Source organism: Saimiri boliviensis, chromosome 13 (genome assembly GCF_048565385.1).
Source record: "Saimiri boliviensis isolate mSaiBol1 chromosome 13, mSaiBol1.pri, whole genome shotgun sequence".
In the NCBI taxonomy this organism is placed as follows: Eukaryota; Metazoa; Chordata; class Mammalia; order Primates; family Cebidae; genus Saimiri; species Saimiri boliviensis.
Window position 1 is genome coordinate 22105002 of NC_133461.1, and position 25189 is coordinate 22130190.

General features: G+C 39.0%; 1 protein-coding gene across 4 annotated transcripts in view; it reads right to left on the reverse strand.

Moving 5' to 3' along the window:
- Positions 1-18165, reverse strand: part of WDR7 (WD repeat domain 7) — a 372789-nt gene extending 354624 nt beyond the window's left edge. For 2 of the 4 annotated variants that reach the window (XM_003926047.4, XM_003926046.4), the window contains exon 1: positions 17949-18165. Coding sequence is in view for 2 of the 4 variants with exons in the window: in XM_074383362.1 (XP_074239463.1) it covers positions 1149-1156 (8 nt within the window). In the remaining 2 variants the exon portion in view is untranslated. Of the gene's footprint in view, positions 1-1148; positions 1200-17948 lie in introns of those variants that run through there. The other 2 variants (XM_074383362.1, XM_074383363.1) reach the window with 2 other exon arrangements.
- Between the last annotated feature and the right edge of the window lie 7024 nt (positions 18166-25189).

Sequence of the window (25189 nt, forward strand, 5' to 3'; positions counted from 1 at the left end):
CAAATACTTCTAGGAAGGACTACCAGCAAACTGGCAACCACATAAAGCTAGTTCTAAGTAACTGATCAAAACAAACAAACAAAAAAAAAAATAGGCAAATTAGCCAGAACCTAGCCATTTCATTAGGTAAATCACAGGAATCTAAGTACAAATTTCTTTAAAATGAAGAACGGATGAGCCAAGATACACTAAACTGCCAACACAAGGGATTTTTTTAAGGGGAAAAAAAAGGGCAATGTAAATCCAGAGCAGGCAGTTGTTCGGCCATCAGCATTCAACCAGTCTATGTATTAGTTAATAATCCATGCTTAACGTTCCCAACATTATCTCCTTTTGTAGCAAAAAAGTTAAATATGTTCCAAAAAACTTTATACAAAATGGAAGTAAGCAAGTCACAGGACAGGATTTATTGGGATTAAAAAAAAAAATCCTATTTTTATGGAAAATGCCAAAAGCAAAAGTGATTGAATGAATGACTAGAATAATCTGTTATGAAATTAACTTTAATAGAAACTCTCAAATAAAATTACTAATTCTCTAAAATATTTTATATATATATATATAATATATATATAAAATATATTCAGATTTTGTAACTAATACATTGAGGGCATATGCTATCTTTCAAATTTCAACATGATCTTACAAATAGATACGTTCTTAGATTAGATGCTTCTAAAAACAAAATACTAGGAACGTTGAGTTTTCATTGATGTTTGTGTCAAAATCTAGCTTAAAATTACATTTAGACTGCTTATTCAATAAAAATGTTTAAAAGATAAAGCTCTAGAGTAACAAACATCAGCAGTTCTAGATTCTACTTCTCATTTTACCACTAATTATGCAGTCTTTGATGATATCATCTTATTTCTGAGGCTTAGTTTTCTCAAGTTATTAAAATTAATATTGAATCATTTTTAAGTGAACAAATCAAACAAGGAACCAGGGTTCCTTTATCTTAGAGATAAAATTTCAGTTATCTCTTTTGATTAATTTCAGGTATTGCTTTATTTCCCCTAATTTCACCTACTTCTCAACTCTGTACGGAAATAATTCAAAATACTGTGCTCCAGTCAACAAGAGCAACAAAAATAATAACTGAAAGAATGGTGGGCCTACAATCAGAAGACCTATATTCAAATTCTTACCCCTCCATGTGATCTTGACAAAGTTATCTCTCTAGGTCTCAGTTTCCACATCTGTAAAAGACAGATAATAATTTTCTCTTCCCCTCAGAAAGATGTCATAAAGATCAAGAGTCCATATATGTAATGCAACTAGTACAATACCTAGCACATGGCAGATGCTCAGTAAATCTTATTTAAAAAAAAAAAAAACATAGATTTTGCTGCTGCATCACATTCTGCTTGCATATCTAAGGTTTCTTCCAGCACTTAATATTTAATAAGGTTGGACTTTCCAACAGGTTAATACTTTTCATTGACTTTCTGCCATAACATAAAAGCATTACTGTGTATGCTTGTCAAACACAATTCAAATTGTACAACCGTACAATGCAAATATAGCAATTTAGTTTTGTATTACTTTATTGGAAATAATACTACCAACTTCCATCCCAAAACTAAAATGGCCTTCAAATTTAATTTCAATCTCCTAATAATCAGTATACATTTTAGAGCAGCATTTCTCAAGTTTCTAACTCATGCCTATACTATGGTAGGTATTACAACAATAAATAAAATCGACACAATTCAGCTTTCCAGTGGGGCTTACATACATGTAAACAATTACCACAGAGCATGAGAGAAGTATCAAGACACATGGAAACACAAAAGATGGATTCCCTAACCTAGACTTCAATGGGTCTAGGAAGGATTCCTAGAAGAAATGATGAATAGAATGAGAAGGAATTAACTACAGTAGGCTCAGGTAATCACATGTTCAAAGAGCCAGACATCATCTCAATTCTTTCTGAACAGTAAATACTACGGCTGACATTTAGAGTAAAAAGAAAGAATGGTGAGAAAACAACCAACAGCCAACATACATCAGATCATAAAGGGCTTCTTGGTAAGACATTTTAAAGAGTTTGGACTTTAATTTGACAGCAAAGGGAAGCAGGTTAAGTGTTTTAAATCTGACACTGCTTTTCAGAAAGATCACTTTAGCTGTGATACAATAGAGAGGGAAAAAAGTGAGGAGCTGAAGACCAATGAGACTATTGAAGTTCTGCAGGAGAGAAACGGTGGTGCCTAAATTTATCACAGTCTATCATTACTTATTTCTGGGGCATCTCTGTTCATGGCTGTCTCTGCTACTGCTCTTTCAATCTCCCTGGTTACAAGATCCACACTCTGTGTACTCACTACCAAATGATGCTTAGCTCAGTATCTTCCACATAGGACATCTTTAATAAATATATGATGAAGGGTATTTGTGGTGAGAACAGTACTAATAATAATACTGATATTAGAGCTACTTTAAAGATATAACAGATAGGACCTGGTATTCAACACACCAAGGTGATCAGGATGCAACAGAGATTCTGATACAAGTTTCACACAGAGGTACTTTGAGGATAAAAGAAAAGAAAAAGGCAGTTTTAAATACTGAAAGCTTTCTAAGTAAAGGATGGGCATTATTACAATACTGATGCCCAGGGAAGTATCAATAAATTTAGATTCCAACACGGAAGATAAAGTATTCTATGCTTAACCATAATTCATTACCTCTAGGATTGGGGATGAGAGAAAATACAAGGCTCCACACTAATCTTCAGTTGGGCCACACTGTAAAGAGACTTAAGGTCCAACAGGCAGATATCTACACAGAGAATCAATATGCTCAAACTTTTTGAGATAGTAAGAAGGTTGGATTAACACAGAGAAACACCTGTAGACAGAGAAACCAAATATGATGCCACTGCAATGAGCCTGGATACTCAGTGATAAGAAGCTTAGCTAATATTAGAGAACTGAAAGAAAAATAGGAGACTCTACAGAGGAAGAAAAGTAAGTCATGGGGGGATTGGTGACGTAAGGCCACAGACAAGAAGACTACTGTTTTCCAAACTGGGTGGTAAAGAAAGAGGTAGGAGGGAAGCACAATGAGATGGAGGAAGGAAAGTGAGAGCAACAACGCTAAAGAGGAAAAGAGGCATAAACTGGTCTCTAAGAAATTGTAACTCAGAAAGTATTTTCATAAAATGATACTGGAGACCTCAACAAAAATTGTCCCACGTGAATGGTAAAAAGGCAATGAGCCTTTGCCAAACCAAGCCATTTCAAAAGTTTATGAAATAACGCTCTGTCTCCTGCTGTTTTGCTTTTATTTTTTATATTTAAGCATTTAAAAAAGAAAGGCTTTTATACTTGGGAAAAAAAAAAGCTTGGCTTCCCAGTCTAGAACAGAGAGAAATATAGCTTGTTATCATCCTGGGGATGTTTTATTTGGGTGGATATTTAGGTCTGTTAGCAACTCTCTCAAGATCACACAGCAAATTGATCTCAGAGCTCGGAGGCAAACACAGATCTCCTGGGTCCAATGAAACACTTTTCACTATCCTATATTGTCTTCATTTACCACAAAATTCCATTTATCAGAAAGCTTCATTATCCAGGCATTCTGCTTAATCAAGATTTTGCCAAAACATAGTACTCATTAAAAGATAAATGGAACTAGAGTGTTTACAGATAAAATCACAGGATGTCTGTGATCAGTGGCTCTTGGGAGAGGGAAGAGAATATGGGCTAAGAGGTGCTGCAAGGAAGGAAGACAGAATAGTATCATAAATATGATGGATGCTATGTGCCCAAATCTTCCTTCAAGAAAGAAGGACCCAACTGCTGAGAGAGCTCCTGGCAGACAGGCCCAGGTTGTCAGCACCACTAAGCACTGCCTCAGCCCAAGAGAGATGTCTTGTCCAAGCTCTTGGACCCTTCCCATGGATCCATCATCCATTTAGTAATGGATCAATATGGAAATATAAAGGCCAGACCCCCTCGCAATTCAAGATATATCTGAAGGGTCATCCCATCTTCAGAACTTCCCCCAGGGTCAATTGAGACTCCTTTGAGACCCATCACCACTCAACTTTAACATGGGGCTAAAGCTATTTCCTTTCCCTAGGTGTTAATCCTAAGAGCACTCCTTAATAAGCCTGAGTCTCCATCTCAAAGTCTGCTCGCCAGGGAACTCAAACTGTGAAAATCAATATCGAAGCTCTTTTTGATGCAAAAGTTTTCATTATACTGTTATATTTTTATATGTTTAAAAATTTCTATAATTTTAAAGGGTACCTGGAAAGAACTTCGATATCCACAAATCAGGGATTAGTTAATACATTATGATAAAGCTTTACAATGGAACACTGCAGTATGAGATATAAAACACACACCAAAACATATAGTGGGTACACACACACACACACACACACACACACAGACACTTTGAATAATTCTGGAATGATAGTGAACAAACAAAAAACAATAATAATGACTGCCTTTTAAGAGGAAGAATAGGAGGAGGAGACTGGGCTGAGTAAAAGTCCTAATTCTCAACATAAATTCCTGGTTTGTTGTTGTTTTTGCATCACCACTGTATTTTCCATTATAATACAATTAAATAAAAGAATAAAGTGGCCTAGATACACCAATTTCTTTTTTTGTTGTTTGTTTTTTGAGATGGAGTTTTACTCGTCACCCAGGCTAGAGTGCAGTGGTGCAATCTCGGCTCACCACAACCTCCGCCTCCCAGGTTCAAAGAATTCTCCTGCCTCAGCCTCCTGAGTAGCTGGGACTACAGGCCACCCACCACCAGGCCCAGATAATTTTTGTATTTTTAGTAGAGTCAGGGTTTCGCCATGTTGGCCAGGCTGGTCTTGAACTCCTGACCTCAGGTAATCCACCTGCCTCGGCCTCCCAAAGGGCTAGGATTACAGGCATCAGCCACCATGCCCAGCCACACCAAGTTCTTTTGTTTTAAAGTTGTATATATGCACACAACATCAGGTTTTCAAAATACATTTAGGTTTAACAAATATTTATCTTTAGGCTATAATCTTTTTAAATGTTAGCTCCTTCTACTATGAGTGTCCCGTCCTAAACCGCATGATTTCCTACTCCTGCTACTCCTATTTTCACTACACCTTCCAAATTTTTCATGCATACCACTCATTCATCTGTTCCACTACAGCCTGTTTCTCAAGGATAAAATCTATAAATCTAGCACCTTTGTTAGCTAAGCATTATCAAGCAAACTGCATATCTGCACCTAAAACATTGACTTTTACTAGTGGTCAGTATGTATTTATTGAATGAATAAACAGAGAGGAACAGTAACCAACATTTCTTAAGCCCTCAGTATGTGGCAAGGGCCATATTAAGGGTTTCACGTAAGGCTCTAATTTAACTCTTTTGAGGAAAAAAATGCCTCTTAAAAAAAAAAAAAATCTAACTCCTCCTGAACCATTGCAAAAATCTTCCTCCCTTAATTATGTTTTCACCGTCTACCATTTCAACCTATTTCATAAGTTAGCCTTTGCCCTTCAAACATGTCTACATTTCATTTTTAGTCAAATCCCTTCCCTGGCCTCTACTTGCAAATTTAACAATCTCTCTCTCTCTCATTACAATTAGCATTTTGAAACGTGGTCTTTAACTTGGTGCTTCCATTTCCTTAGTATAAAAGGCCTCATGTACTCTAGTCTCGGCTCTCAAAAAGACTTAATTTAAGGACACTCAAGATCTCCCACTACATGAAGGGGTCAACAATCTTTCTAAAAGGACACTCCAGGGCAGAACTCTCCAATATTGCAGAGACAAGCAATGCCTTACAAGAGAAGTGAGGAAAGAGGATGCTTTGACATTAATTGATTGCTGATAACCTATTCTTCCTAAGTTCAATTATCTTATTATATATACTCAATAGCTGCTAGTGTGACGTTGCTGATTTTTTGCAATGCACTCTTTTTTTCTGGTACAGCAGACTCTCCCAATTATCTTCTTCCTATTTTCTGAGCTTTCTTCTACCTAGACACGTGAAGGCTTATAGAGCCCTAAGAAAAATTCAAAAGACTTAATCCTGTTACCTCACGATGGTTTGTTTTTTTTAAATTCTATGTGCCTTTAAAAAACTTAAAATGAAATTAACTTTTGCCTTGTGATTCCTCCCAAACTTTTATTATGAAAAATGTCAAATATACAGAAGTTCAAAGTAGAGTATAACAATCACTCAAAAAATAATATCTTGTCATATTTCCATTGGCAATGTGGTATATCTACATATATGCTGTATATATGTGATACATATATGCTGTATATATGTGATACATGTATGCTATGCATATGTGTGTTTTTTAGAAGTCTGTGTGTATATATGTGTATGTATTTTTGTGTGTGTGTGTGTGTGTACAACTATTTGAAAGTAACTTATACATATCATGATGATTCATCCTAAATGCTTTTAAAGACAGAACTTAAAAATAAGGGCATTCTCCTTCATAAACACAATACCATTATCACACTCACTACTATCAACACCATAATCATTCTCTAATAGCATCTACAAACTAGTCCATATTCAAAGTACCTCAATAGTCTACAAAATGCTTTTTATAACTTTTTCCCCCCAAACCTGCAAACAAAATACTCAAGTTTTATGCACTGCATTTGGTTGTTGTTATGGACTGAATGATATGTTCCCCCAAAATTCCTATGTTGAAGCCCTAACCCCTAGTGCATTTGGAGGTAAGGCCTATGAGAAGGTGATAAAGGTTAAATGTGGTCATAACAGCAGGACGCTACTGTGATAGGGCTGGCGTCCTTGTAAGAAGGGGAAGAGACACAAGAGCTCTCTCCCTCTCCACCACTGTGAGAATACGGTGAGAGGGCAGCCATCTGCAAGTCAGGAAGAGAGCCCTCACAGAGAACAAACCTTCCAACCTTGATCTGGGACACTTCTAGCCTCTAGAACTGTGAGAAAATCAAATTCTGTTGTTCAAGCCACTCAGTTTGTGGTATTTTGTATGATGGCCTGAACAGGCTAAAAAAGCTGTTAGGGCCCTTTAGTTCTAGAATAATCCCACCTTGTTTTTTAATACTAATTTTAAGAAGCCAAACCAACTGTTGGAGAATATTCCACATCTGAAGATTTTTCTGATTGTTTTGTATAGTATCATTTAACTTGTTCCTCCATCACCTGTTTTTTACTATAAACGAAGTTGTATCTAACAATGTTTGCCTCAAATAAACATTGTTGGCAAGAATATTCGATAGGTGGTGATGTACACGTCACACTGCATCACCTCACGTCACATTTTCCTATGAGCAGCAATGCTACCTTTGACCATTTGATTCAGGTGGTGACTACCAGATTATTTTCACTGCTAATGTTTTTGTTTTTCCTTTTGAAATGATCAATGTCCTATGGGGTGATATTCTGATAAGACGATCCTGTTCCACACTATCCCACGTAATATTGGTATTACAAATGATTTCTAAAAGCTATAAAGCAGTTAAGATTATATACAAATTAGTATCAGATCAATGTTAATTCCTCCACAGTTTTTCTAGCTCTCAAATACAAAATCTGTATTTCTATCCTAGCAACAGAGCATTTTCACAGGATAGTCAATATCTTCTCAGTCTGTGTCCCCAGGCAGGCCCCCTGTGACTTGCAGACAAAAACAAACTCAAGTTTTCTCTCATGAGAATGGGCACATATGAACTGCTATAGGCCGTAGCTACCCACCTACCAATGGTGAATATGAGAAGCAAGTACTAAACCCTAAACAGCTAAATGTACTTGCCACAGCTGCAGTGAAAGAAGTTTGTAAAAGTTTATTCAAATTCTCAGAGAACATTCCTACATCATTCGTCAAAAGAATGTACCCAAGTCAAGATCACAGTATGATGTGATGAGAACATGATCATTAAGATGATATATTTTCTTTGTGCTTGTGCATTTACCACCAATCAATTGAAGATTTGGAAAAAAAAAAAAAAACTGAACCAGATAATGAAGACTCTGTTTATTATACTACAATGAGACAGCTAGGTCATAAAAAACACACTAAATAAATTACTCAGCTGCTTCCTTATAACAGAGTGTTTCCAAAATTTAAGAGCTTGTAAGGGACACAACCTTCCGAACACTTAAGCAGCTGACAAGATTACACTTTCTTATTTGAGTGGTAAAGAAACGTACTGTACTCTAAATGAATCTGACACTTTAGGACTGAGTTGGTTAAAGGAAGTTCCAGTATTCAGTTTCAAAGGAACATGTGGAATGAGCAGATGGCAACAGGAGACTACACTTATTTCTTATTGCTAAACAGCCCTCAGTGCATGAGAGACAGATTTGGAAAAACTGCAGAGCTATCTGGTCAAAAATAAATCATATTTTACAAGTGATTCAGAAATTTTTGAGGCATATAAATCATGTTTTAAATTTCTGCAGGTGCTATTAGAATGACTGAATTATTCTACTTATACTCTATCCATCACCAACCTACATCAATTTCAAGAGTTACTGATTAAGCTAAAAGCCCATTATGCCCACCAAGACCTTACTTTTTAAAGGAAATAAATTCCATTTGGTAGAAACAACTTCAACTTTCTCCTGCCACCCACCTCTAATCTCACCTGCATCTCCAATCATTCCAACTTCTTCCCTTACATTGCCATCCCCAGTCTAAACTGAGCACTGAACTTTCTCACTGTATATACACTGAATTAAACAGAAAAAGAAGAAACAAACATGCTTCCCCAAATTGGAAGCTGAATTCCCACATTCATCTTGGAATCACTAAAATAAACTGGGCAATTGCCAAGGTATGAAAGTCACACTAACTGGAGAGGAACCCAGCTCTCCATTTCCCAGTTTTAAACTCTGAGGAAATATGTGACATCTCAAATAAGACTTCTCATTTATAACATGACCCTCCTCCTTAGAGACTTTAGAAAAGTGCTCTGCCTGTCACAAAAACTGCCCTTGGCAAGGTCGACAATGGCCTCCCCACTGTTAAATCCATTATCAAGTTCTATCAAGTTCTAATCCTTATCTTAGGTGACTTACCAGAAGCATTTGACATAGTTCATAATATGTCCTTGAAATACTTCTTTACCTGGCATCAAAGTCTTCATCTTTTCCTGACTTTCCTTCTTCTTCTCTGGCTTTAGCCTCCCTTCTTACTCTTTTGACTTTAAATGTTGGCATTCCCAGAACTTAGTCCTTAGACTTCTCTGGCAACACTCCCTCCTTCAATGATCTTAACAAGCCTCATCACTTTAAATACCATCTACAGGTTGAGTACCCCTTATCTGAAATGCTTTGGACCAGAAGTGTTTTAAATTTCAGATTTGGGGATATTTGTATTATACTTACAGGTTGAGCATCTCTAATCTGAAAATCCAAGGTCCAAAATGCTCCAGTGAGCATTTATTTGGAGCATCATGTTTATGCTCAAGAGTTCTGGATTTTGGATTAGGGATGCTCAACCTGTTTACACTGACAATTCTCCAATTTATAGTGTGGGAAGCTTTTCTGAAATCCAACTTCTTATGTCCAGCTTCCTACTCAGCATTTCCTTTTGAATGGCTAAAAGTTTCTCAAACGTGGCATGTCCAAAAGTGAGCCCCTGCTCTTCCTTCCTCAATCATGCCCCTCCTGCAGTCTTCCTGTCTCAGTAACTGGCAACTCCAGTTTTATAGCTACACAGACCAAAATCCTAGAATCATCTTTAATTACTCTATTACTCTCTCACACATTCCATATCCCAATCCATCAGTAAACACTACCGGCTATCCCTTCAAATCATATCCAGAATCCTGCAACATCTCAACACTTTCACTAGAACCACCCCATTTTCAATCAGCATCTTCTACCAGGGTAACACAACAGCCCTCTACCTGGTCTCCCTGTTTCCATCTTTGCTCCCCTTCAGTCTCAACATGGCATATACAGTAACACTATTAAAAAAAAAAAAATCATGCTGTGATCACATCTCAAAATCTTCCAATGGCTTACCTGTCTCATACAGAGCAAAAGCCAACTCTACATATGACTGCCTATCTTATATGAGTGAGGTGGTTGTTCTCTCCCTGCTCACTCTTTTCTATCTGCTCTGATTCATTAGTGTTGGTCAAAAATACCAAGCAGGACCTCACCTCAGAACAATGTCCCCCACCCCAGCTTCCTTTTGGCACACTCCCTACCTGTTTAAATCTCTGTAAAATATTACCTTTTTAAAGCCGGGCGCGGTGGCTCAAGCCTGTAATCCCAGCACTTTGGGAGGCTGAGGCGGGTGGATCACGAGGTCAAGAGATCGAGACCATCCTGGTCAACATGGTGAAACCCTGTCTCTACTAAAAATACAAAACATTAGCTGGGCATGCTGGTGCATGCCTGTAGTCCCAGCTACTCAGGAGGCTGAGGCTGGAGAATTGCCTGAACCCAGGAGGTGGAGGTTGCGGTGAGCCGAGATCGCGCCATTGCACTCCAGCCTGGGTAACAAGAGCGAAACTCCCATCTCAAAAAAAAAAAAAGAAAAGAAATATATATATATATATATATATTACCTTTTTAGTAAGGCTTTCCTGACCACCATAAACTGCAAAATCTGCCACTCAAACAGAATACTTACAAGCATTTAACATACCATTTGTTTTACTGATTTATCATCTGCCTCTTCTGCTCTATGTTCTATGATGGCAAAGCTTTGTGTTTGGTTTCTTCTTTATTGTATTCCCAGTGCCTAAAATTCCTGCCACATAGAAGGAATCCAAATACTTGAATAAATGAACAAGCTAGTGAATGAAATATGTTTGCATTGGTTTAAGTAAAGTTGTACCCATCTGCAAATTAAAGTATATCTCAATTTTATATGTTTTAGATTTCACAGGAGAGTTTGTCAATTAATTCTTCTATAATAATGTCAAGAATTAATACAAGTCTCCTTAATCAAAATGTTATTAACATATTATTGCTTTTTCCCCAGCTATAGTTTTTACATACACTCCTGCCTCTTTTATTCTATCATGATATATACACAGCAAAACATATCTTAGGCACTATTAAGCAAATTACTGACACAATCACTACTACACTTCCTATGGCCTATTAATTAATCACAACACTGTTTCTTAAAAGTAAGTGCAGTGATATTTCATTCACGTGAGTTTTCTGCTCCAATTGATGGAAGTTTACACTGTCTGTTTCTATTTGAAATGTTTAGAAAAAAGAAGAACCCTTATGGAAAACAGCCAACTAAACTTGAATGTGAAAACAGAAGGTAACTGGCTAACTCTATCAGTCTGCTGTCACTGACATATACCAACCATCAACATTCACCAAGAAACATGATGTGCAAAAAACTAGAAGAGTATCTCCAGTGAGCTTGAAGGGTCATAAATTACAACTGCTAAGCTGAATGGGAGACTACATTTTCAAAGTCATGTATTTCCAGGCCAATTGCAGTAGCTCATGACTAATTTCAGTACTTTGGGAGGCCAAAGCAGGCAAATCACTTGAGGTCAGGAGTTCGAGATCAGTCAAGCCAACATGGTGAAACCCTGTCTCTACAAAAATACAAAAATTAGCTAGGTGTGGTGGTGCACGCCTGTAGTCTCAGCTACTCTGGAGGCCAAGGCAGGAGATTTGTTGAACCGGGGAGGCAGAGGTTGCAGTGAGCCGAGACTGCACCACTGCACTGCAGCCTAGGGGACAGAGCAAGACTCCATCTCAAAGACAAAACAGAAAAAAAAAAAAAGAACAAAGTCGGCCAGGCATAGTGGCTCACATCTGTAATCCAAGCACTTTGGAGGCCAAGGTGGGTGGATCACCTGAGGTTGGGAGTTCAAGACCAGCCTGACCAACCAACATGGTGAAACCCCGTCTTTATAAAAAAAAATTAATTAATTTAAAAAAAGAACAAAGTCACGTATTTCCAGAAATGTTCTATTTTAAAGAGCCTGCAGAATAACCCTTAGCATTTTAGAAATCTTCCCTCCCTGAACTGACCAATGCCCTAACATTCATTGTTCTAACATTTTATGGCTCTAACTCAAGTAATCATAAGCCCCAAAAAAATCCCTGTAATTTCATTAAACATCACCAACATGTTTTGAAAAAAAAAATCCAACTTTATTTAAAGTAGTAAATACTTCATGAAGATCATATACATGTTCCTTAATAGAAAGGAAATAAAAATTTCACTTGGAACCATAGGAACTTTCTAAATGAAGTCATGATATAAAATTTCTGCTTCCAACAAAATTTTTTGTGTTCTTTTGTATTCAGCAAAGTCACCTGAGGTGTCAAATACAGATCAAGAAAAACGAACCATACAGATGGAATTCAAATTGTAAGTTAACATTACTATCATAGTACCTGTAAGTAAGAACATCAGGTGTTCTCCTATTGTTGACAGGATTTCACGGAGCCATCCATAGCTCTCAGTTGTTTTTGCCTATGATCAATGGCATACAAATATGTAAGAGTATTAATTCTTTAAAAAGTGCAACAATTAAATGGACAAAAATGAGAATAAAACCTACAATCCTCACTAACTCCATAATTTAATTGCCAGGCGCGATGGCTCACACCTGTAATCCCAACAATTTAGGAGGCTTAGGCAGGCAGATCACTTGAAGTCAGGAGATCAAGGCCAGCCTGTCCAACATGGTGAAACCCTAGCTCTAGTAAAAATACAAAAATTAGCCGGGTATGCTGACGGGCATCTGTAATCCCAGCTACTAGGGAGGCTGAGGCAGGAGAAATGCCTGAACTCGGGAGTTGGAGGTTGCAGTGAGTCACGATCACACCACTGCACTCCAGCCTGGGCAACAGTCAGCATCCATATCAAAAAGAAAAAAAGTCCCAACAAATTAACAAACTGTCACAGGGAGATGTAACAGATAAACCCAGAAATAAAGGCACTACATAGTTCCTGGCATCGCCCTACAAGCACTAAAATTACTTCAACATTTATACTATGGATTTTGATTTCTGTCTAGTAGAACACAAAAAGACAAAGGTAGATTATTAATATATGAAAATCAATCGTATTTTCTATCAGCACTAATTTACTTAAAAATAGGATACCATTCACAGTATTTTTATAAACTACAAAGGAATTTTACTCAAAGTCATAAATAAAAGACCATTCTGTGTTCTCAGATAAAATGTCCTAATATTATAATCAATTTTCCTCAAAATAAATCTATGAGTCAAAGTTCTACTCTAACTCTAAAATATGTAGGAAAGAATAAAAATCCACCAATAGCTAAGCCAACTTTGAAAACAGGCAAAGGTAAGAGAAAATGCTCTACTAGAGAGTTAACATCATTAGTATTTGGGAAATGCAAATTAAGACCACACTGAGATGTCATTACACATCAGAACAGTTAAAAAAAAAAAAATGGTGGCTGGGCACAGTGGCTCACAGCTGTAATCCTGGCACTTTGGGATGCCAAGGCAGGCAGACTGCCTGAGCTCAGGAGTACAAGACCAGTCTGGGCAACACGGTGAAACCCCATCTCTACTAAAATGCAAAAAATTAGCTGGGCGTGGCAGCATGCGCCTGTAGTCCCAGCTACTCCAGAAGCTGAGGCAGGAAAAGTGCTTGGATCCGGGAGGCAGAGGTTGCAGTGAGCTGAGATTGCACCACTGGGCTCCAGCCTGGGCAACAGGGCGAGATTCTGTCTCCAAAAAAAGAAAAAATATATAGTGACAATATCAAATTCTGGTGGGGATGCAAAGAAATGTAATCTCTCATACACTGCTGATAGAAATGTAAAATGGTATGGCCACTCCAGAAAACTGTTTGGGAGTTACTTCAAAAACTAAACATACATTTACCATACCATCCAGCAACCACGTTCCTGGGCATTTATCCCAGAAAAAAAATGAAAATTTAAATCCATATACATATACCAAAAAAAAACAAAAAAAAAAACTGTAAAAGAATGTTCACAGCAGCTTTATCTGTAACAGCCAAAAATTTAAAACAGCCCAGACACGCAGGTGAATGGATAAACTTGGATATATACATACAATGGAATACTACTCAACAATATTGATATATGCAACAATTTGGTTGAATCTCAAAAACTCTCATTCAACAATTTGTATAAATCTCAATTTCAAAAGATTACATACTATGGGATTCCGTTTATATAGCATTCTGGTAATGACAAAATTATAGATAGAAACTGATTAAGGGATGGTTAGGGTAAGGGAGGTGGATGTAACTAGACAAGGGTAACATGAAGAAAATCTTTGTGGTGATGGAAGAGTTCCATTTTTTTTTTAGACAGGGTCTTACTCTGTCCCAGGCTAGAGTGCAGTGGCATAATCACAGCTCACTGCAGCCTCAACCATCCCAGGCTCAGGTGATCCTCCCATCTCAACTCCCAAGTAGCTAGGATACAGGCATGCACTACCACACCAACTTTTACATTTTTTGTAGAGATGGGGTTTTGACATGCTGCTGGTCTTGAACTCTTGGGCTCAAGCAATCTACTTACCTTAGCCTCCCAAAGTGCTGGGATTACAGGCATAAGCAACCACACCCAACTTAGCTCTGTATCTTGATTGCAGAGGTGGTTACAGGAATTGACACAGGTGAAAAAATGACACAGAACTATACACAGGCATTGTAAAAAATCAATTTCTTAGTTTTGATACTGTACTACAGTAGTATAAAATGTAACTATTGAGGGAAATTGGGTGAAGCTGCCTAAAATGTAACCACTGGCGGAAACCAGACCTCTCTATTTTTGCAAATTCCAATGAACCTATATCAAAATAAAGCTAAAACAAAATAAATGGGAAGAGTTCATTTATATAGGGGGAAAAACATACTATAAAACCATAGAGTTAAAACAGCATGATGTTAGAACAAGAACCAACCAACCAAAGAAAAGGATTCAATATTCAGAGTATATACGAGCACCTAATACACAGTAAATATGACATCACTATCTATGGGAAAAGGGAAGAAAGATGCCAGGAAAACTGGAAAGTATATGGAAAATCAACTGGATCACAAACTTGTGATACACAAAAAGTTAAACTCTGCATGTATTAAAGACCAATATGTTTAAAAGAAAATTATGAACTTAGCAGTACATAACATAACAGAGAACTTTGCGGCATAGCATTGGGGAAAGGCTTCTTAAACAAAACCTCCAAAATACAAACCATGGAGCCAAAACATTTTTTAATTTGACTGTATCAAAACATAAGATTCCTGTTCAATAAAGAACATCATGAAAAAGATTACAGACAAATGACAGATTAGGAACAGATATACTTATAATACTTAAATGACTAGTATCTATGAAATCCAAGAAATGTTCGTGAATCAACAAGAAAGAACAGAAACCCCAAAATAAAAATGGGTGAAGGGATGAACAGGCAATTTCACAAAGAAAAAATTCAAAAAGATACAACACACATGAAGAAAATACTCAGATTTATTAGTAATAATGAAATGTAATTTAAAATGAGATTTAATTTTGTATCAATTAGTCTGGAAAAATTGGAGCACTGAATAACACCAAGCATTTGTGGAGATACAAAGATAAAGGAACTCTCCCAAACTTCCTGCAGGTGTACAGACCATTGTTGCTTGTTCTAAACACAATCTGGTGATGCTTCAATAAAATATATGAAAACCAAATAATTCAGAAATCACATTTGGATCTATAACTCAATGAAAGTATCCCAGAGGTCTAAAGTGTATCCTTATCATGATATTATCTACAGTGGTATGAAAATGAAAATAGCAAGGGTATCTATAAATAGGAGAGTAGACAGAAAAACTGTAGATGTGCATTCTGAAATATTGTGTAGCGCTTAGAAGAAAAGAACAGCAACACAGTAGATCTTTAAAACAAAGTAGTGAGACAAAAAAACTTCATGAGATATATAGCATGATATGATCTCTATAAAATTAAAATGTGGGTACCCAGAACAACATACATTTAATAACACATACAAACAGAAGAATACAGATCGTAAAGAATGGTTGCAAATGGGTTGATAAGCAAGAGAAAAGTGCAGGAATTAGAAATAAAAAACATTGAATGAGGCTGGCTGTGGTAGCTCATGCCTGTAGTCCCAGCACTTTGGTAGGCCAAGGCGGTTGGATGGCCTGAGGCCAGGAGTTCAAGACCAGCCTGACTAACATGGTGAAACCCCATCTCTACTAAAAATACAAAAAAAAAAAAAAATTGTATTTTTAGTAGAGATGGGGTTTTCGCATTCTCCTGCCTTAGGCTCCCTTGTAGTGATTACAGACATGGGCTTGGTGGATGAATGAATGAAACATGCAGGCAGGGGAGATGCCTTGAACAGCCCAAAGATGATCACTGAATTCAGTAAGATTAAGTCAATCCTCTGCACCTGAAGTCCAAAATGAACTTTAAGGATGCATACATCTAACATATATCACACCACTAAAGCTAAATGTCATCCCACTGTTCTCATGAAGAAAGCACAAAACAAGCTCACTCCTTTTAAGATTTTCGATGCTAAGTGTGTTACATGGAGAAACCACCCAACTTCCTTTAACTTCAAAACAGAACTTATATCCAAGATAAAAGGAAATTGTAAGATACAAAACCTCCAAAATTTAAGTTACTACCCCCGAAATTTAAGTTAAATTCTTATAGTGATATTCAAACCAAGCCAAGCCCAGTCCCTTTAATTCAATCAGTCAACGACATCATTTAAAATTTAGCTACAGGTGGCAATAAGAAAATATAAAGGGCATACTCTCATTTTTCTCTGCAAATATTTCTCTGAAACACTCTTAAAATAAGGATTGGCAGTAAAACAAATTAATTTCTCTACCATAATCCCTAAATGACATTAATAATAAAGCATTAATTATATTTATACCGGTTCATTTTCCCAACTTATAATAACTAATATGTTTTGTTCTGGATGGAACTAGGCAGTTTTTTACGCTTTCTAATAATGAAGGCATTTCAACACATATGTCCACTTTTAAGCTGACCTCCATACAGTCACGAGTTTGCTTATAAAGCAAGAAGAGACGAGAACTAAAATTTCTGTTTAACAAAATGCCAAAAACTCAGTTAATTCATTTTATACAACAGGCACTTCCTGCAACCTTGCCCATAAGATCCTAAGGCGTAAACGTCTAAAAGAGTCAGTTTGACTCTTCTCTCATGGCAAATATTATATTGAAAGGAAGCTGTAGCTGCCACTGACTAAACCCTAAAATCAGCAGCATAACAGCATTCGTGTAGCCTGTGATGCAACGGTAGCTTCCCTAGTTTCAGACTATATATAACCCAGCAAATTCTACCTGAAAACCGACAAACCAAATGGGTCAAAACCATAAAACGGCAATTTTTGAATCAAAGGTAGGGTAGTGCTGACTTCAAACATAGCTTCAGAACGCTAGGACGCCTCAGCAAGTGAACGGGAGTGACTGGTATCCGCTCAGACAAGTACTAGGGCAAAGGGGTAAGAACTGGCAGGTGGCATCTCAAAAATGAAATTCTAACAGTGGTGTCAGTACCTTAGGCATGGGCAAGAGTAATACCAACAGGTAAGGAAAGACTATATGAACCCCAAAAGCAAGCACATCACCCAAAATTGCTGTCAGTAACCACTCACGATCATCACCAACCATCTGATCCCGTTTAGACTGTGACTGGGACACAGGCAGTCTCAAAAGCAAAGCAACTGTCACAAACAGCAAATACCACTCGCCAGGCGAGGGAGCCCCAAAGACCCCCGGCGGGCCCCCAAGCTCTTGGTTACGGCGCCTAACTGTGGGCCCGACCTGCAGGCGAAGCAAGGGGCAGAGCTTGCAGCCGGAGAGTTCTGACAGCTGGCACCGCCCCCGGTTGGAGCGGGCTTGTGACCTTTGACCCCCGACCCTCGACCTCCACGGTGCAGACATATCCCGCAGTGGGGTTTCTCACCGGGAAGCTTGAAAGCCCCCGTACCTGTCACAGCTTCATCTCATGCCGCGATGTAGTCTATCAGCCCGCCGGTGGGCGCCCAGCCAAGGAGGACAAGGATAGGGCGGAACTACCGAGGATACGGGGTGCGCAGATCTGGCTGGGGTAACCTTTGGGGCGGTAAGCGCTACCCAGCCGCTGTCTCCCCACTGAGACTGCAAGGTGCCGGTGCCGCCGCCGCTGCAGTAAATCAGCTGACACCAGCCCCAACTGCCGTGACTTTCCCTGCAACTGTCGCAAAAATGAGGGGGCGGGAAAGACTCACCATTTCCCTACATGCACGGCAGAAGCCGGCGCGGAGAGAGCCGGCCGCGTTACCATGGAGACAGAAGGTGGAGACCTTTCAGCTGTGGGCAAAGAGTGCACGGCCTCCATTTTTCTTGTGGGAAGTCTAGTCTAGGCTGTCCTCTCGCCTCTAACACCCATGTTGGGAGGACCAAGATGGAGCGAAGGATGAAGTAGCAACTGTTATAAGGTCTTTCTTGGAACTGGGATGTTGCAAGTTTACACTTCTGTCCCCGTGGCTCGGCCCAGACGCCTGGAAATGTCAGTTGCTGTTTCCTTTTTGCCTCTGAACTTAACTGTTGCCCGGGACACAGAGGGCCAGACATAGAAGAACTCTGCCACTCCACTAGAGAAGTCTGACCTTGTGCAATACTCCTGCAGAGGAGGGGGGATGAATATACTCTCTCCGTGTGGGCGGCGAAGAGTGGTGGAGTGTGAGCTCTGCCTTCAGAGAGGCAGTATATTCAGATCCCGGTTCCTCCACTGCACACCGTTAGTGTCGTCTTGGGCATTTTGCTTCTTCTTCATTCTCTTCTAAATTTCCTCATTTGCAAAATAGGGATAATAACCTGTGGATGTCTAGGAAATTAAGCAAGTTTAATAAATGTTAATAACGTATGCCTGCCCATCTTCTGCTCAAATACGGGTTGAATAAATGAATGAATGGCAACCAAGGGGAAAGCAAGTGCCATGCTGTGGCTAATAGTCAGTTGTTAAAAAGATACAAAAGACGTTCATCCCATGGCTTTTTTTTTTTCCTTTACAGGCTCAATAGTTGATTTATAGGTTAAGTTTGAATCCTATTGCAGTCATCAAAAGTTATGGTGTACGTATACCAATAACCTGGGAATCTTGTTAAAATAAGTTTCTGAATCAGTAGGTCTGGGGTGAGTTCTGAGATTCTCCATTTCTAACACGCTTCCAGGTAATGTCCATGACTACTGGTCCTTGGAAAATACCTTGCATAGCTAAATCCTACTAGGCACAGTACCTGGAGCATAGAATAAGGGAACAGAACAGGGCAGAATCAGCTCTTTCAGACAGGATAGTTTCCTTGCTAATTTGCCAAACGTATGCTGAGTGTTGGTTTGGTCAAAAGGCTTCCTCTCAGCAATTTGTTGTTTGTGCTAATGGCAAACCACTACCTGTCCTTCTTTCCAGTGTAGACATCTTCCCCCAGCAACACATCAAGACCCATCAGTGTCCTGGGTTGCTTACCCCTTGTCCCTTCACTCTGCATCCAACTACTGCACTGTACTGTATTGTTTCTTATATGTGGTTTCTGTTTATTTGTAGAGACCAGCTCTGCTGCTACCATAATGAGAAAAACTAAATCATAATGACCAGAGAAGTCAATAGAACCTGAAAATCAATAATTATGAAATTTTCTCATACTGCAAATTGAAATTCTATGCTTTTCTTCTACTTTTGACTAACTGCCTTACAATCAATCACATGAGTAGAGGGGGAAGAATGATGCTGAATAGAAGAAATTGATTCCTCAACCAGCTGACTTCAGTATACTCACTCCCTCTGTTGTGATGATGAATACATTTACACCATTAAGTTCATAATCCTTTTTACAATTTATAAGAACTTTTTTGAAACATGGGAAGCACAGAGTGGTTATCGCAGGATAATCTTAGGCTACCTTGTATCTTGGGTTTGTGATGGAAATATATAGGATATCTTTCCTAGATAAAGACTCTTTTATTCAAAAAATATTTATTGAATGCTTACTATAAGTTTCAAATACCTTCCTAAAACTGCAAAGGTTAATAGGAAGATTAATGAGAAACTCTCAGATAATTACCACTCTGGCCTCTCTCTACCAAGTGTATAAAAGTTATTGCCAAAGTCTATGGGTTTATGGAATCTCCGGAGCCACAAAGCTAAAATAAATATTCAAATATTAATGAATAAAATGCTCTAGTTCAGAAAATTCACACATTTATACACACACACCTTTTTTACATATAACCTTATGAATATTTGTATTAAGATTTGTATCTTCAGTAAGCTGACCTTTAGTATATTTATCCGAATAAATTATTTCTTTCATCTAGAACTATACAAAAATCTTAACAGATTTAACTAATTAAAAATTCAGTTCAGGCTGAATGCAGTGGCACGTGCCTGTAATCACAGCACTTTGGGAGGCTGAGGCGGGAAGATCACAAGATCAGGAGTTTGAGATCAGCCTGAACATGGTGAAACCTCATGTCTACTAAAAACATAAAAAAATTAGCCAGGCGTGGTGGCATGTGCCTGTAATCCCAGCTACTTGGGAGGCTGAGGCAGGAGAATTGTTTGAACCCAGGGGGACGGAGATTGCAGTGAGCCAAGATTGTGCCACTGCATTCCACCTGGGTGACAGAGCAAGACTCCATCTTAAAACAAAAAAAAAAAAATCAGTTTAACATATATTTCTTGAGCCTTAGCTGAAGGTCAAGCTGAGAAAGGGAGAATCTAACATACTCAGCTTCCATGGAGGAAGGCAGGCTCTGCTTCCTACTGAAATGCAGGAGGTAGGGAATTCCCTAAACACTAGAAAGTGTGTTGGATGTTGGGCAACTAAAAAGAATGACAGATTTCCATTATTAAAGATAAACTATGGTATAATGCAGGATGAGAAATGTTAAATTGAGGAGCAAGGAAAAAAAGAGATGAATTTTTTTCTAGGTTGGGGTAAGGAAGTATAGTCACATTAGGTCATATGGAAGTCTAGAAAAATTGATCGGATTTAGATTCAGAATTGGGAAAGGGCGTGGAGGCTCACACCTGTAATCCTGACATTTTGGGAGGCTGAAGCAGGTGAAATCACCTGAGGTCAGGAGTTCAAGACCAGCCTGGCCAACATGGTGAAACCCCATCTCTACTAAAAATACAAAAATTAGTTGAGCACGCTGGTGCATGTCTGTAATCCCAGCTATGTGGGAGGCTGAAGCAGGAGAATTGCTTGAGTCCGGGAAGCGGAGGTTGCAGTGAGCTAAGATCACACCACTGCACCCCAGCCTAGGCAACAGAGAGAGCAGGTTGGGCCTGGACCAGGTAATAAAAAGCTATCATGGGAAAACAGAATAATGTCAGATAACAAGAGGCCTTTAGTGGCCATATAAACTTTTTGGTCTTTATTCCAAAGACAATGAAAAGTAATTGAAGACTTTTGACCTATAATTAGAGTGGCTGTTTACCTAACCATATGGTATTCAGGTTTTTAAAATTGCTTTACAATGAGTTATCACAATCTTAGTGTCATAGTGTCTTAAAACAACACATATGTATTGCCTCACTTTCCATGGGCAAGGAGGTCAGGCACAGGTTACCTGAGTCCTGTGTTCATGCTCTCACAGGACTATAAGTGGGTGTCATCCAGACTACAATTCTCATCTGGAGGCTGGATTAGGGAAGAATCTGATTCCAAACTTCTGTCAGCTCATTGAGTTCCTTGTGGCTGTCTGATTAAGGGCCCTGGCTTCCTACTGGCCCTCAACTGGAAGTGGTCATCAGGTCCTAGCAGCCAAACACAGTTCCTTACCACATGGGCCTTACTAAAGACTCTCTCGCAACATGGCAGCATACTCCTTCAAAGCCAGCAGGGAGAATCTTTCTATCGAGCACAAGAAAGATGGAGTCACATAGATATAGATACAGCTATGGATATGGACATGGATACACATTTGGAAATGGATATAGATGATAACCAAAATTAGGGAGTGAAAGCCATTACCTTTGCCACATTTTATTGGCTAAAGTAAGTCACAGGTTTTATCCGCACTCAAGGAGAAAAGATTATACAAGAGTGTGATTAATCAGGGGTCACTTAAGATGTGCCAGCCACAATTATTAATTTGGCAGGAATGTGCAGTGTAAATTAGGTGGGGAATACAGAGAGGCAAGGAGACAAGTGAGATGTCCTCATCATTGTTGTAACTAAAAATGTATTGTGATCACTGCAACAGAATCATAAATGAGACCCACAGGATAAAGTCATGAATTTCATCATCTTAGAGGCTTTTCGTTTTTTTGAGGTAGAGTCTTGCACTGTCACCCATGCTGGAGAAAATGGCATCATCTTGGCTTACTGCAACCTCTGCCTTCTGGGTTCACGTGATTCTCCTGCCTCAGCCTCCTGAGAAGCTCGGATTACAGGTGCACACCACCATACTTGGCCAATTTTTTAAATAATTTTAGTAGCGACAGGGTTTCACTATGTTGGCCAGACTGGTCTTGAACTCCCGACCTTGTGATCTACCTGCCTCAGGCTCCCAAAGTGCTGGGATTACAGGCATGAGGCACTGCACCCAGTTTTAGAGGCATTTTAAAAACTTAAGTACTACTCTGTCCCTAGAATTTAGTAGCAAATTACCTATAGCACACCAGTACCTTTTAGACTTCTTAAGTTCCAGGTTAGCTCTCCAAAAGGCAAGGAGGCTTGCTCTTCCATTTTGTTAACTTCAAAAGAAGGAGCTAGACCAGTGGTCTAACAGTGACTTTATTGCTGTTATTTGCTGATCACTTCATGTGTGCTGTTATTTTTTTCTCATCGAGGTTATTAGTCTTAGTTCAATGTTCCCCACAGTGCCTAGTACTCTGCTAATACTCCCCCTTCCTTCCTGGACCTTCTCCCGGAAAAGTCCTATCATGGTTGATGGCTTTATGTTAGTACCAAGAGTCCCCACACTTTATCATATTGTGACAAAGAGGCTTAATAAGTGTTCTTTGCATGATTTTTGTGTAATTACACCTGCCTTATGCAATTAAGAGATTCCTTTTGCAATTTCTCACATGACATGAAAGTCAAGTGTTGATACTTCTCTTTTTTGCCTGTCTCATGACTTCCATGATTCAAACCATTTCTTTCCAAGTAACAAAATGTCTTTTTCTAGAACCATCTCTAGTTGCACCATACTCAGGCCTTTTAGGAAGGAGTAAAGGTGATAAGATTTGGAGTGCTAAACTGCCTCACAAATGAGGGTTTTACAGCCCCCTCACTAAACTATCATGAGTAGCAAGGGCAAATTAGAATAGACAAGGAAGGAGGAACTGATGAGTACTAGCGGTAGCCCTGGTCACCAACTGCAGCAACCAGGCTGTAGATCGTCTACTAACCACCCTCTTCTAAGTTTCCCATAAGGAAGAGAGGATGACCAGAAACTTGGAAGAGTTGCTCCCCAAACCTGTGTGGAGAAGGGGACCCATTGTTGTGCTAATAGTGGACTATGAGAGACACAAGAAGCACCACCCAGATTCCCCTTCAAGAAAGAACCACTTCCTGGCTGCAAGGAGAGTGGTTTGCTCACATTCTTGCTGTTAGCTTCTTCAGGGTTACCTGGGCTTTCCAGCTGAGGTCACACTAATCTTGGGGCAGCCTCTGACAAATGACTGAGCAAGGTGAGGAAAGTCCAGGGTACATTCTTCTCGGGGAGGCCCCCAGTCTAGGGGGTGGTATTAAGGCATAGGAATTTCTGCTCCCATGGGGGTACTCTTTTAACAGGCAATCTTTGTACTAGAGCTCCCTCTTGGGTTAGCAGAGACTTCATCAGATCTGCTTTTTCCCTTCCTCTGCCCAATCTTGCTTCCTCACTTTTCCTCTCTCAGATGTGAGATAAATAAACCTTTTGGACTCCTCACTCCATCTCAGCATCAGCTTCCCTGAGAGAACCCATCCTGCACCAAGACACCATTTTTAACAATTAATAATCAGGAGCTGTCATTGTATCTTTGCAACTTTTCTCTTGGTTTTATTTTTTTCCGAATAAAAAGTTGGAAAAAAAAGAAATAAAGAGAGTTTTAATAAAAGAGAGACATAAAACTTATCAACCCATGCAATGCATGTGTCTTATTTTGATACTGATTCAAGTAAGCTATAAAATAAATTAGGAGAAAAATGGGAAATTTTAACTGAGTGGGTACTTAATGATATTAAAGAAACTTTGTTAACAGAATGTTATAAAGAGATTTTGGTTATGTTTTTAAAAGATTCCTCATCTTCCAGATGTGCATGCTGAAATATTTATGTATGAAATTGTAAGATGCCTAACATTTGCTCCATGATAATCTGAGGTAAGGAAGACAGTGGCAATGACTCTTAACTTTACTTCCATCTTCATGAAATAGTACATTCTTTTACTCTAATTCACTAAGGTGAAAAAAAGTCACTTATTCACTATCCAGCGGTTTTAGGCACTATGCTGAGCTACATGTGCAGACTTGGTTCTTGTGGTCAAGTTACTCGGTCTGGCAGGGAGGCAGGGAGACAGGCAGACCCACCACCGTGAGCAGTGATGTACCTGATGCTTTCTACCAGTTGCTGTGGGGCTGATCTTCCTACTGACCTTCTAATACTAATGTTTTGAATTTTGGTAGGAAATATTGTTTTTAACATTGGATGAATAGCCACTTCTTACTGTACAAAAACCACTAACATACATTTGACTTTTATTGGATTTCTTCAGTTATCTGGCCCTCAGATATACTCAGATATTCCAACATCTGCTACTTAAGAAAGGACTGAGTGATGAGGGTGTGATGTGTTAAGTGTGTGTTTGCCCAAGGGCATGCCTGAGAGAGGGTTTTGAATACAGTAAAGCCTCTGTGGAAAGTTTTATCAGCCTTGCATGGTGGCTCATCCATCCCTGTAATCCCAGCACTTTGGGAGGCCGAGGCAGGAGGATCACTTGAGGTCAGGAGTTCGAGACTAGCCTGACCAACATGGTGAAATCCCGTCTCCACAAAAATATAAAAATTAGCCAGGTGTGGTGACATGCATCTGTAATCCCAGATACTTGGAAGGCTAAGTAGGAGACTGGCTTGAATCCAGGAGGCAGAGGTTGCAGTGACTTGAGATTGCACCACTGCACTCCAGCCTGGACAACAGCATGAGCCTGTTTTAAAAAAAAATCATTTCCTTTCTTGCCTATATTTTCTAGCCAGACAAT